General features: G+C 39.9%; 1 protein-coding gene across 8 annotated transcripts in view; it reads right to left on the reverse strand.

Annotated features, from left to right (window-relative positions):
• MMAA (methylmalonic aciduria (cobalamin deficiency) cblA type) overlaps window positions 1–14,495 on the reverse strand; it is a 45,627-nt gene that overhangs the window by 26,454 nt on the left and 4,678 nt on the right. For 6 of the 8 annotated variants that reach the window (XM_025042951.1, XM_025042950.1, XM_025042952.1 and 3 more), the window contains exons 2-7: window positions 12,578–13,068; window positions 10,513–10,635; window positions 8,415–8,585; window positions 5,937–6,022; window positions 3,979–4,128; window positions 1,394–2,969 (exon numbers count right to left, since the gene is read on the reverse strand). In XM_025042951.1, the coding sequence (XP_024898719.1) occupies window positions 2,661–2,969; window positions 3,979–4,128; window positions 5,937–6,022; window positions 8,415–8,585; window positions 10,513–10,635; window positions 12,578–13,022 (1,284 nt within the window). In that variant the 5' untranslated portion in view covers window positions 13,023–13,068 and the 3' untranslated portion in view covers window positions 1,394–2,660. Of the gene's footprint in view, window positions 1–1,393; window positions 2,970–3,978; window positions 4,129–5,936; window positions 6,023–8,414; window positions 8,586–10,512; window positions 10,636–12,577; window positions 13,069–14,495 lie in introns of those variants that run through there. The other 2 variants (XM_025042954.1, XM_025042953.1) reach the window with 2 other exon arrangements.

A 14,495-nucleotide genomic window follows, 5' to 3' on the forward strand; every position in this document is an offset into this window, starting at 1 on the left:
GGGAAAATTCCTTGCTAGGTTGTATTGTGATAGCAAATGTTAATTGCAGCTGTAACTGTACAAGTAATTGCAGTCAATTCTGGAGCTCGGTATGGAAGACAGCACGTTTTTACCTCCCTACAGAAATTAATGGTTATTATGCTTTTCACAAAGGCTAAGTCAACGTATGAGGCTTTTTTTTCAGAAAAGAATTATCCTTCTAAGATAGAGGGAGACAAACTCATTTAATCCTCACAACCCTAAGAGGTAGCAATGACTGTTAAATATTTACTTAGCACTTACTATGTCTAGGTACTGTATGTCCATTAACTAAAACTGTCCTTTCAACAACTCTAGGTGGACATTATTGTCAGCCCCATTTAATAATGAGGAAACTGAGACACAGGGAGGTTAAGTAGTTTATCCAAACTAAAATTAAATGATGCCAGTCTGTAGTATAGAACAAAAGTGGTCACAAGTGTCTGTGTGTAATATTTCTAACACCTACCAATTATCGAGTGCTAAGCATGTTGCATACGATTTTTCATTTAATTATTCCAACGACCTTCTAAAGTATTCTTACCCTAATGTTCCAGATAAGGAAACTGGTGCATAGAGGAGAAGTAACTTGCCCCAAATCACATGGCTTACCAGTGACATACCTGAAGTGTGACTATGTGTATCAAAGTCGAAATCCAGGTCAGGGGTCGAGCATGGTGGAATCGCAGATCGGGAGGACGATGGTATTTCTGAGCTTCATGAAAGGCAGCATGTATTTTTTTTTTTTTAAGGCCACACATATTTTACTATATAATATAGTTTCCAGTATAGCAAATAACAAATAAAAATGAACAATATCTTAGAAATTGGTCTCTATGTCACAGCAAATGGTATCACAACGACCTATGAAGGATAAGGGGGGTAGGGTTTTTCTAATGCTTTTTATGACTACATTTATAACATTTAAAAGTATCTGAATTCAGGCGAACGAAAGCCACCGTTTCTATACCTTCTTTACAGTGCAGTGTACGTCCGCTCCACCACCGCTTACACTGCACCACAGATGACATGTCTGCTACCTGCTTATTGAGGGAAATGGTAAAATTCCTTCTTTGGAAGTTTCTAAAAACAGTTTTTCACCTACTAGGGTGGTTTAATGCTGGTCCTTTTCGAAATCAGGTGAATTGACTAGATAACCTTTCAAACTTTCACCTCTCATATTTATATAGATACGACAATAACATAAATCTCATTTTTAAAAATGTAAAGGAATGTCTGCTAAAACAATACCAAGACTTTCATTCCAGACAGGCGTGTAAATAACGAAAGCTGACATACTGTGTAGAATACCCTAAAGCGTTTAGAATAGAGGATGTCTGAAATTTCTGGGAAGGCATTTTGTGCAATGGAGAAATTTCATGGTTAGAAATAAGTTTATTCAAATGTACATAATTATAACTATCATCGAATAGTATAAAATATATTCAAAAAATTAATTAGAGCAGGTGGTTTAAAGACAATCATAAAATATCATAAGAGCATGGTGGCAGTAATAAGATAATGGGAGAAAACTGAACTCTCATACAAGCTTTGTACAGCCTCAAGTATCCATAACTTTCACATAATAATAACAGCAAGCAGCCTTTGAGTACTTCCTGCGTATCACCCCGATGCAAAAATTTCCCGAGTTATCTCATTTAATCCTCACCCACCCTATAAAGTTATATGTCAATTCCTTTGTACCAGGGAGAAAACTGAAGCTTAGAGAGGTAGGTTACTTGTCCAAACTTACATAGCTAGTAAGCAATTGATCTGGGCTTAAAGTTAAAGCTCACACTGTCGGAATCCAGAACCCATGCTCTCCATCACTGTGCCATGCTTACTCCAGAGGACAAGACTTGCTCCTTGCTATCAAGAATCAAGTAGATTTTTAAGATGTTAATATGAAGGCAAATGGCGACGGAGGAAGAGAAGCAAAACCTTTGATGACAGTCACACTAAATCACCCCTGAATCGTTTGACCTCACTTGGGTCCTTTGGGGGTTTGCTCCCACTCTTGGGGATTAGTGGACCACATTACTTGCAGTTGATTTCTCCAGTCCCCTCTGGGCTCTCCCACCTATCATGGGGGAGGGGGTCCGCCAGTCTAGACAAGTGGATTTTAAAGTTATCACTACACATTCCAACTGTTTTGTTATACATGTACATGACCATTTCAGAAATTCCTGGAATAGTCTGGTATGCTAAGTGTCAATCATGATTTTCAGCTCTTAGAAACTCACTGTGCATTATTTTGGTCTCAAGGAAGACTTCAAAAATGTAGTGACACCTGCTTACATTTTCTCTCAAACTCCCAGAGACTATAAAACCAAAGAAAGCATTTTAAGGTATACTTAAAATATTTCACTGTCTTCAGCTTTCTCTGCTCTTGACTGGTGAGAACTATCCTACAGGCCATCGTGCCAGGGTATAAGAATAGAAAGAAACAAAAATCAGTAATATACTACAGGTACCTTATAAATACTGCCTGACTGCCTGGCCTTTGCCATCCATATCTAACATTTCGGAGTTTTCAAGCATGATTCACAAACGAGGCCAAGGGCATCACAAAAGAATTACTGAAAATATAAGCACACAAGTGACTTTTAATATTAAAATAGTTCATGAAAAATTACGTAAAATTATTGTATAGGATAAATGTCATTAGTCTCTGCTTTAAAAGCTTTCAACAACAAGTCTGCTGCTAGTCCTGGGGACAGGGCCCCACTGAGAACCTTTCCTTCCAGGAGAGGAATCTGTCCCCGGACTGTGGGATGGGTCCTGAAATGTTCTAGCACACTTTCCTGAATGAGATTCCACATCCAGACTTTCTGCTGCTTCTGTCGTCTGGCAGTCAGCTCCCCACTGGCAAGCATTAAGTCCCGAAATTCCTTCATTTTATCCCACATTTCAGAGATCCCCTCTCCACTTCTGGAAGAAATACGAACTACCTATTGAAAATGGAAAAACCAGAACCATTTTACTTAAAACGATAGAACACATTTTCATGTGGACTCTGGCATTTGCCAATTAATTCTTACAGTCTAAGGAAACAGCCAACTGGCAAAAATGAGATATTTTATTGCTGTGTCAAAGTTAATATACTGAGATAACTTACTAGGATTCCTAAGTGCATAGCAGAAATAAATTGCTAATTCAAGGTCAAGGTTTTCAGCCCAGAGATTTATTTAGATTTAAGATTATCCAGATGGTCTTCAGAGGCCTCATGGAGGAACTGTGAGAGGGTCACAAGGATGAGAAGGGCAATGCTAGGTAGGTTTCTCTGAGGCCTGAGTGCCAGAAAATGAAACTAAGTTGAGCAAATAGTCCCACTCCCTCTGTCACAGTTGTCTGATTCGGCAAGTGCTAAAAGCTGACCGTCCACCACCTGCATGTACAAGATGGCTCCAGACCCAGCACACGCCAGGACTGAGGAGACTGGGAGCGAAGGTAAGCTGTCATCACTGCTCTGGTTATGGTGATTACAGCTTGCTCTTTAATAACAGTGTCCTCTTGCAGATAAAGCTGCCAACATCAATACTATTGCATCACTTATTACAGGATTTTTCTTTTTCTTCTTTTCTCTATTGAAAGCAGCACCCAACAAGCATAATGGGAAGTTATCACATCGAGAGCATTTTCTTACTCAAACTCTAATAGAGATGTTCAAATCATTAACTGCTCCATAATCTTAAGGACGGTTCCTTTCAGAATGGATTTCTTATCACTTGCAAATGGCTCAAGTCAAGCATTAAGCAATCTAATCTATCACCTCACATCTAGTTTTTGACATCTAGAGGCTAAAGGATTAAATTTAAAATCATGACTACATACTCTGGCTTTGTCAAAATTTTTAAAATTGTAATCTCACATACAAGCAAAGATTGATTATATGTCTAACTTAGGGCTTCCATCCTCTCTCCCAATGCACAGTCCTTCAGGGTGAAAATGCAAACTCACCTTTGGTTTCCAGACTTTTGAACGCCTGCGGAGTAGTTTCAGTGCGCTGACATACTCTGCTTGTATTCTCCGAGCTGGCACAATCAAGTCTCCATCAGATTTAGTTATAGCTACCAGATCGGCCATTTCAATTATACCTCTTTTGATACCCTAAAGAGAAAAAGAGAAGAAAGCGATTTATCAGAAACATTTAATTACAGCACAAAATGAGACACCGGTCAACGCAAAAATTTTGAAAGTCATATACTTCATTAACTAATGTTTTCTCTGCATCCTCCCAAGTCCTGGGTACCGGGAATCACAATTACTCAACAGAAATTTCTCTTGGGACTATGGAAGTCATCTGTAACATCTCTTCTAAATTTAGAGACTAACATGATGAAAAACATTCAGAATTAGAGCAAATATAGTACCAAGGCACAACATGATTGAGTGGCAGGAGATGCTTCATATTGTCTCCTGATGGATTCTGCTTCTCATGAGCTAACACTGAAGGATGCAAAACCATCCATCACTAAGGTGCTTAAACAGAAAACACATCCACCACTAACATCTGCACTTCAAAAAACAATGTCTTTGTTTTCCAATCTGCATTGAGGTTTTCCTTAAAACCTGCATCAGGTTTTACCTGATGGCTAAAATTGCCTCAATCTCTTGATTTAAATTATATTTCATAAAAACACTAGAAATCCTAAGGCCAAAGCTTATTTGGAAAAATGCAGATTTTTTTTTCACCTAAATTAAAATTTCTTTTCAAATATTTTTAAAAACAACTTTCGATGATTAAATTCTAATAGTTAATGTTTCTGAACTGCAGCATCCAGAGCCCACAGTCACCATTCTTTTTAGAATTATACAACTAAAAGGGAGGTATTGTATGATCTTTGTCCAAGGTTCCTGGGGCATAATCTCTAAGTCTTTGGAATTTCCGGAGTGATAGGAGTGTCTCTGTGATTCACCATGGGCGCCTGCGACCACACCTGAGTTTATGCAGTGAGACCACTCAGAAAGGGGGCCAACCACACCAGAAAGACCAACCAAGTGATCGGAGGGTTGGGCCCTTGAGCTGTGTGAGATGGGCCTGACTTCTGGGGAGGGGTGGGGACTGGGGCCTGAGTTCAATCATGTGGCCAAAGATTCAGCCAATCATGCCTAAATTTAAAAAAACCCACAAGAACTCTGAACACTGAAGCGCGGGTGAACACCCTGGTTAGTGATATACGTCAACGTGCCAGGAGGGAAATGTATCCCCAAGACAGAGAAACTTCAAGCTCAGGACCCTTCCAGAACTCTTTCTATGTGTCTCTCTTCAATTAACTGGTCCTTTTATCATCTATAATAAAACTGTAATTGTACTACAGTGCTTGCCAGAGTTCTGTGAGTCATTCCAGTGAACTATCAAACCCGGGGGGTAGTGGGAATCACATCTGTAGCCAGCTGGTCTGAGCTGTGGGTAGCTTGGGAACCCCTGAGCAGCTGCTGGCGTCTGGAGGGCGGTCCTGTGGAGGGCAGTGCCCTTGACCTGGGAAGGCTGTTAACTCCAGGTTGTCGATGCCAGAACTGCACAGCAGGAGGAAAGTAAGAACCTATTTTACAATATATAAACTACAATAGTGGGTCACAGTCAAAAACGTGATATCTTATGAGGGACTTTTGAGCCAACGACACTACAAACACCCATGCAACAGTGGTGTCTTTTGGCTGGAGCCGTTCCTCCCAAGTCACAGGTGGGAAAATCTCAGTTGTATGATTAACTCAAGGCCATAAAATTCTATTACTGTAAGTTGGGAAAAATATAGAGAATCTGCCTTTGACTCAAGTATTTTAGCCGATGTGAATGATGTCTCTGTCCCCACACTAATATTAAATTAATTTACAAAAACATAACACTGGAAACTTGCACTTTCAGAGATGTATATTTTGTGTTTTGAGGGGATGAGGGGAGTCGAAACAATTACCTGCAATTCATCTCCTCCTGCGGGTGGCAGCAGTAAAACAAACATGTCAACCATATCAGCAACAGCAAACTCCGACTGACCCACACCTGAAATTTCAAATCACAACTATATACTAAAACAGTCACGGCAATCTGACTTTCTCAACTACACTGACCACCATTTCCAATCCACTTCTCTCACTCATTCAATCACATGCTCAAATCGGATCCCGCTTCAAACACCCCACCTCTGAAGCATTTATTAAATGCAACTGTCTTATCTTATAGGCAAACCTGTTAAGCGTCCTGCCTCTCCCCCGCCCTTCCTCCTGTTAGTCTTGGTCTCTGAGTGGAGAATCTCGAGGCCTCCATTCTCTCCCAACCCTTGCAACTCCTTCTCGGCTGCCCTCCCATCGGAGAGCAGCTTGAGCACAGGGATTCTTATGTCAGACTGTGCCAGTCTACACCTTCAGCTTTCTTGCCTTCTCGTCCTTCTACATCAGCCCTGCAAAGCCTCACCCACGGATCAATCCAACTATCTGTGTTCCATCCTCCATACGCGTGTGTGGGTATAAGGCGCCACTAGAGAGTCATGGGCTCCAGCGTCCACTGCTCGTTCCTCACACTCGGTTAAAGCAATGCCCCTAAATGCCCTCAGTCAGCCTCCCCCATTTCTCACAGCAGCTACTGCAAACACTCACTGTCCCATAATCTCCCCAATGCCGTGGTCACATGGACCTACATCACAGTGAAATAAAGGCAGAAACTGCCTCTACTTCTCCTCATCCTCCACAAAGAAGCAGGTATGAATACAAACTGCCTTACTGCCCTCTCTCCAGTCCCGGTGTTAGAATTACTGGCTGAAGATCACCCCTTCCTCTGGGACCCCCCTCTGCTTGTTCTCTAACCTGGCCTTTGCCTACAGGCTCTTGTCCCTCAGCACATCACATGAACTGCACTCTCGTCTTTCTCACCCGAAAAACAAACAAAACAAGAAAAAAAATTAGACTAAAATTCACAACCTCCTTCAATTATCACCAGATTTCCCACTTTCACTTTGTAGTGAAGTTTCTACAAAAAAAGCTATATATAGTCTTTATTTGACTACTTCATATTAATCTCAACCCACTTAAACGTGACGTCCACATCCCCAACTCCACTCAAACTCCTATCAAAACTCTCTCCTTCCTCGGTGTGGCAGAGACTTCTAGGTGCCTGTTCAATATTTACTCTGCCATTTCCTCACCCCAATTATTATTAGGAGCATCAAGGTACCAGGTGAAAGATCGCATTCGCCAGACCCCGTTTCAGCTAGAGAAGATTAATGAGTGAAATTACGTGGGGTTTCCAGGAAAGCTTTTTCTTGAAACAGGGCTAACCCAGCCCGGAGGTACGCCTCTCCTGCCTGCCCCTTCTCCCCTCCTCCCTCCCTTCTCCTGGAACACAGATGTGGCAGAGCTTCATCTGCCGCCTCTTACCCATAAGCAATCCTGAGGAAGGAAACGAAGTGCTACAAGGCAGAGCAGAGACAGAAGCCTGGGCCGCTGAGGTCCTGGAGGAAGCACCGCGCGCGCGCCCACTCGGACTGCCTGCCTCCAGGCTTCTTTTACATACAAAAATACAAACCTCTTTCTCATTTGAGTCACAGTTATTTTGAGTCTATGAGACAAGCAGGCAAATGCAACTTCTCAGTGATACACTTGGTTTTTCATGGTCCTCTTCTCCCTTGATTCTATTACCACTCGGGTGACTTGTCCTCCGTCCACCCTTAGATAGTGGAGCTTCTAGTCTGCAGCCCCGTCTCTCTTCAATCCGCCTTCACACTCTCTGCTCTAAGTATCCCAAGAAAACGGCAGCTCTAAATGGGCCAAGTTCTCTCACTCCTGTGTCTCTGCAAGTGCCCTTTCGCTCATACCTATGTAACTCCAAGTCTTCCTTCAAAACTGAGTTCGACTGGCACCTGCTCCTGGAATCTTCCCTGATCCCCCAAATGTGAGTCGGGCTGTGTCACAAACATTTATCACACAGTAACATACAGACTGTCTCTCCACAAAAATGCAAATTTCCTGGGGTTTCCATTTCAGTATTTTCATCACGTGTAATTGTGTGCCAGGGACATAAGATAACATAGAACGTGGCCCTATAGTTCAGAGGCAGCCGGCTACGTTAACTTCTTAGCAAACACTGCCGACACGTGAGACGCGCTTCATCAACGGGCGCTGTGTCACAGTGCTGTTCCATGGGTCATCCTGGTGCTGGAAGTCCTCTCCAGCCCTTATCACACCACCTCATATAAGTTATCCGGACACCTGGTTTTCTTTTCTTTAAGGGTAGGGTTATAGCCTATACACTCGTATCTCCTATAGAATCCGCACTATCTTATATTTAATTCCACCTTTAGTAAATATATGCTGAATGAACAAAATGAAATTAGTTGTCACTCATCTTTATATAGTTCACTAGAATAGTATTTGGTTATGAAGTAGAAAATCACACTCACCTACAGTTTCAATAAGAATAATGTCATATCCCCCTCCTTCACACAACAGAATAGCTTCATTTGTAGTCCTTGTCACACCTCCTAAGGTACCTCTAGTAGGAGATGGCCTGATGTATGCATTCATATCTCTTGATAACTCAGTCATTCGGGTTTTATCACCCAACAGTGATCCTAAAACATACAATTGCATTTTGTAATTCTGAAATGACTGTAAGAGCCAATTATCAATCAGCCTATTCCCAGGGGAAGTGCTTTATGATACTTTTCCCAAAAATCTCAAATTGTATTTCATATTATTGAGCTTTTCTCCCACACACTGTATACAATGATGTCAAATTAATCTTTTTAACATTTCAAGACCTTAAAACCTATAATGGTTTCCCACTAACTAGAGGTCCAAATCTAGATGCTTCAGCCTAGCATCGAAGGCTCTTGGAATGCAACCCTACTTTGCCTGTCTAGTTTCAGCTTCAAATGGTCCCCAGTCAATCTTCCACTGTAGCCAGGGCAGTTTCTTTACTGTTATTTTAACATGGTTTATGGTTCTCAACTGGGGATGATTTTGTCCCCAGAGGAAATTTGGCAACATCTAGAGATATTTTTACTTGTCACAGCTGGGGGACAGGGTGCCAAGTGGCATTTGGTGGGTATGGGCCAAGGATACTAAGCATCCTTCAACATGCAGGACAGCTGCCCACAAAGAAAGTCACTGGCACCAAGACTGAGAAGCCCTGCTTTAACTAAGTGCCTTGCTTATAGGATCATCTCTCACATATTTTGTACACTGAATGCTTGTTCACAATAGGCAATTAATTTAATTCCTATGCAACAGAACGGGTGATGTTTCACGGTTTACTGCAGCATTTAGGCAAACACCAATACTTGCAAATTCTAGAAGGCTGAAAGCCCTGGAACTATTGAAATTAACTTCTTTCCTTTAGCCATATATTAACCATATAGTAGCCATATATTTGAAAGTACCATACTGTTCTAACCTGATTTTAAATTTCACTCTGCCTAAAGCTAACTTTTCCACATAAAGTTGATACTAAGTATTGAGAAATTCCTTAAAGATATGCTCTTTTCCCTTATGATTCCAGTTTAGGAATTCCATAGGTTCTAATTGTAAAGTGCAGACCTACTACGTCTAACAATGTTATTTACTGCACATAAAACTTTTTCTAAAGCAATTTTCTGCATGAAATCATCTCTGTGTTAAGTCAACAATCTGCCAAAGCTATACTTTAAATTATTATCCTATATATCCTAACACACTGAACTAAATATTATGAAATTACTCTCCTATATAATTGTCTTTGCCAGTGAATCCTAAACTGTTGGGTGCAGACCCTTAGGGCGTTCTCAAAGCTACTGCAGGAGGTCTCTGACTGCAAAGCACAAGAGGACTATGGGCCAATAATTAATGCTTCTCAAACTTTAATGTATGTATGTACTGTTGCAATAAAGTAGAAATCTACACTTAGAGTGGCTTATCTATCCTTGTGTATTTTTTTCTTTGAAGTCTACATATATTTTTACCCAGGAAAGGGACCCTCATTTTTGGTTTGAGAAAGGTCAGGAACTACAAAGCTATGCGACTTTAACACACGGGCCCTCTCAGAGCTATCTGTCTAACTGAACATGTAATATAAACAGGGGACAAGCTAGAAAGGGCAGTAAGAGTTTTTTTTTAAGGCTTAAAAGATGTTACAACAATAAGAGGAAAATAATGAACGAGTAAGGGCTCGTTTTCTGAATTGTGCAGGGGCTGATGCAGCCGGGAAAAACTACGGGAGGGGAGAATGGCCTGACCTCAGGCGTGATCAAGGAAGGGCTGAAATTTGTTTATGATTATCTTCAACTTCTGGCAGTGTCCTCCAAGTTCTCTAAGTTTCCAGGCTACTCCTGGGCTAATGTTGTCTGTAGATCCCAATGCCCCAAACTAGCTCCCTCGGCCTCCATTTCGGCCCCTTCCTTCAGTGTGACCAAACTCAGCTAGACGTTGGAAGTCACCTGACTATGCAAATTCCCGCTAAGTTATAATAGAGAGCTCTGCGAGCCCCAACTCTACAATTTAAAAAGAATCAGCAATACTCACCACCACTAGTACAAGAAGAAGGGTCCACAGCTAGCACAGATAATTTGTGCCCTCTCTCAGTAAGCATTTTTCCAAAATATTCTATAAAGGTTGATTTTCCAGCACCAGGAGGCCCAGACAATCCTACAGTGAAAAGAGATCTTCTAATTTACTGAACTAAATGAAACCTGCACTACGATGAGTTTTATTAAAATATTAGACTATCTTCTCTTTTTCCTAATTTATTAAAAGCATCAGTGATGTATTTTAACATTTCCTAAAGGAGTAAATGAAAATCCATTTATGTATCTATTCCTGAGTAATAGGGATATAGGAAAGAAAGAATTCTGAGTTCAGTATGTTCACCAAATTCACTTTCAAAAATTACAAAATGGGATTTGCCTTTCTATTCTAACACAGACCTTCCGGGGCAGACCTCACTGCCTAAGTTGTTTGGAGAGTTAGTTGAGCACGGCAGGGAAGAACACACACTCTGGAGCCGGTCAGTCATGTCTATTTCTAGTTCTGCCTCTTAAGAGCTGTGTAATCTTAGGTAAGTAACCTAACCATTCTGTACCTGAGTGTACTCTGCAAAATGGATATGACAGCACCTATCTCTTCACGCTGTTTTAAGCATTAGATGAGTTAACATTAGCAATATGTTTAGAATAGCTCATGACATAAAGAGATATATAAGAGTATGTTCAATAAAGTATATAAAACATAAGCATTTATTTGTAACTATATTCAAAAGTGTATATGACATATAGTATGCTTGGTTCCTTACCACAATTTTCAGGGCAGGTCTCTGTCTTAACCATCTTTATGGGTGTTCAATAAACATTTGTTGCTTTTATTTATAATGGCGATAAAAGAACTACAATAAAGACAAAGGTTTACTGGGACTCATAAGATGGAAGAACCAGAATAACATTGCAAAATTGTGAGTTACTAGTTGTGTGTGTTGCTGGTTAATTCCAGATTTTCTGGGGGCATTTTCTCTTCAAAGACCCTCTAAAGCTTAAAAGGTAAACATTTTGTCATAACTAAAATTTCTCTTTGGGAGTTTGCTATTTTATCTGTCTACAAGATATAAAGATTATTAATACCCAATACAGTACTCTCAAAATGAGGGTTCCCTCAGTAAGGGCAGAAAAAGATGTATGAAAAATAACAGCTGGTAAACTCTTTTTGAAATTATCTTTAAAGCATTTAAGCCCATTACCCTAAAAACTAAGCAGTTTTAGTCTCTATATAGCCAATAAACTGAGAGATAAAAGTCTAATGTAATGCCGGTCAATTTTTAAGTATATCTACTCATTCCTCACAAAATTTCTGTACTTTGCCCACCATTTCAAGTTGTTTTTAGTGAAAGGGTTGGTTGGAGTCACCTAATTTGCTGTCATGAAAAGCTCTCATGCCATCCAAAACTGACTTAATTCCTTGTGGTGAAACATATCTGAATTATTCTAAAATGCAAAATTTCAAAAACATACCAAGCTAATTTGCAATTACAGACAAGACAATTGTTCAAGAAATTAAGTAAGCATCTAACAATTTTAGACAGAAAATGGATGAGGTCTTTCCTTTAAAATACATTTTGGTATTGAGATGGCTGCGCTTGGAGCCAAACCACTCCCACAAACTCAGTAAAAAGTATCTGAAGGAAACAAGACTGATGAAACACCCAGGAAACAGATGCCAGAAATGTATGAAGGATAATTATAGTTGAAATAGAGGGAATTCACAGTCGACTAGTAAGTAGGACTACAGAAAGAAAAGGAGTAACCTGGTTAACGGTTCTTCGCATTCATATTCTATCCCGGGGGCCAGAGCAAGATTCTTGCCAACAGAAATCTTCTATTATTCTCTTAAAATACAGAGCCTCGGTTCAAATGGTTATAGCATTTCCCCACCCCGCATCAACATAGCAAGACTAACATTTGCAAAGAAAAGGCATTTAAAATTAGTCTCAAAATTCTGAAAAGAAAAAAAAAATCCCCATTAGAATGTAAACTATTTAGACTTGAGAGAATTTAGAAAAAAAGATAGTGGACCAAAATTTTAAAAAAAGGAAAAGACTGACCCACTCGAAATGCTCGTGGCTGCCCTTTATTTAACTGTTCTTGCTCTCTGTGGTAGACTAGGACTTTCTGCAGAAGCACCTGGGCTAACTCTTTTTTCCTACTGTGAGTTGATTCTATAAGAGTGATGGCCTCTGCTAAGCGGGCCCTTTGCCCTTGGATTAAACCAATATAAAGTTTATCCACAAATCTTTGTTCTTTATCAGAAAGTCTTTCGGTATGTTCCTTTAAGGTTGTCTGTACACATAATTTTCTCTTTAAACCATCTGACAGCAGCATCCACTTTGTACAACGGAGTCTAAGAGAATCAAATGACCAAGCACAAGGGCTTCCTGATCTGAGATGAGTACTTGAGTGAAAGATGAAGTGGTAACTTCGGAAAGGTGTTCTCAAAAGGCCTTTTAGGAAATGATGGTGAGGATGTGGTACCAGCAGAGGAATATTCATTTTGTCTGTAGTTGATGTCTTTTGGCTCCGTGTGATTTACAACTCCCTAAAAGAAAGAAAAACATATTTTTGCCAGTTCACTATGCAACTAAGATATTGAAGTAGTACAACTACAAGCTTTAGTGTTTTCTCTATTTTCTAAAACACACAGCATCAGGATTCTTGGTAGTGCAAATGGGTGAAAGTTTCTTACTAAGACCGCCCCCCGCTTGCCTACAATCAATATTCATAGTAACCTAAATCATGGAACTATTGCTCTACTGTGAAGTGCAATACACATTTCAAAGTTTCTTCTACACATAAAACAAATACACACACACAAAACCCCATTAGGGTAGAAATTTTATGTCATGCTTATTTTCTTCTGTCTATAGACCTTATATTCATCTTAACAATCTTCTCAGATCAAACATACCCTATTCTGAAGCTCATTCAGAAGGTTAACGAAAAATCTCTCTGATGTTAGTTAGCCTTGTATTCATTACCTCCACAAGAAATGTGATTAGTAGTGCAGGCACTTAAAGCATAAGTTTAGATACAATATATATCCAACAGACTCGCCCTGGAACACTTACACATGTAAAGAATGGTCTAACATAAGCACACAAACAAAAACAAGCAGTCATGTGAAACAAATTGTGAGGACTGCATAGGAAAGAGACCAGTGCATCTCACAGTATGGTTAGAACCGCCTGCATGCTTATTAAAAATGCCTGTTCTTGGCCCCATGAGTCAGAATCTCTGCAGGTAAGTGCACTAAAGTTTGAACCACTGTGGAATGAGATGAGGATCCTTTGCTTAGATTTACTGACATTCTCCACTTTGAACTGTGTTAGACAATGAAAACTAACTCTGTACGCTGAGAGTCAGGAAAGCACAGAGGTTATACGCCACGGTCACTCGGAGTCTCTGCTGCTTAAGCTATAACAGCCTTGGGCAGGTTACTAAACCACTGTGTTGAGAGAACAGGTAAGAGAACAGGATGGCTGTGAGAACGGAAGGAGTCCATTCATGTAAAAAGCTTGGAACAGTGCCTAGCAGAGTAAGAGCTCAACAAACATTAGCCTTTATTATACCAACTTATAAAACCTTAGTAAAAATTAGGTCATAAACCTAGCTTCCAGGGACAAACGAAAATTTACAAATGGTACACAGATAGCCCACCAAGTTTGGGTTTATGATTATTTGAAATTTTTGGTACCTCATAGCATAATGAAATAAATTACTTTATTGTTCCAAAGTACCTCTTTAAATTGCATTTCAAGGCCAATCAGCACAAAATTAATTTTAGCAAAATAAGTTTCTATTAGGAAAAAGAAATATTTTAGGACTTTTTTTTTAATTAGAATGAAAACTGCTCATTTTTCTGTTTTGGGTGGGAAGGGAAAGTTATGACTTCTAGTTTGTACAAAATTAGTCTTCTTTTAAAAGGATGTGTAAAAATGTGTAAAATGTTTCTAAAAAACAATTTAG

This window comes from Pteropus alecto, unplaced genomic scaffold (genome assembly GCF_000325575.1).
Source record: "Pteropus alecto unplaced genomic scaffold, ASM32557v1 scaffold50, whole genome shotgun sequence".
NCBI lineage: Eukaryota > Metazoa > Chordata > Mammalia > Chiroptera > Pteropodidae > Pteropus > Pteropus alecto.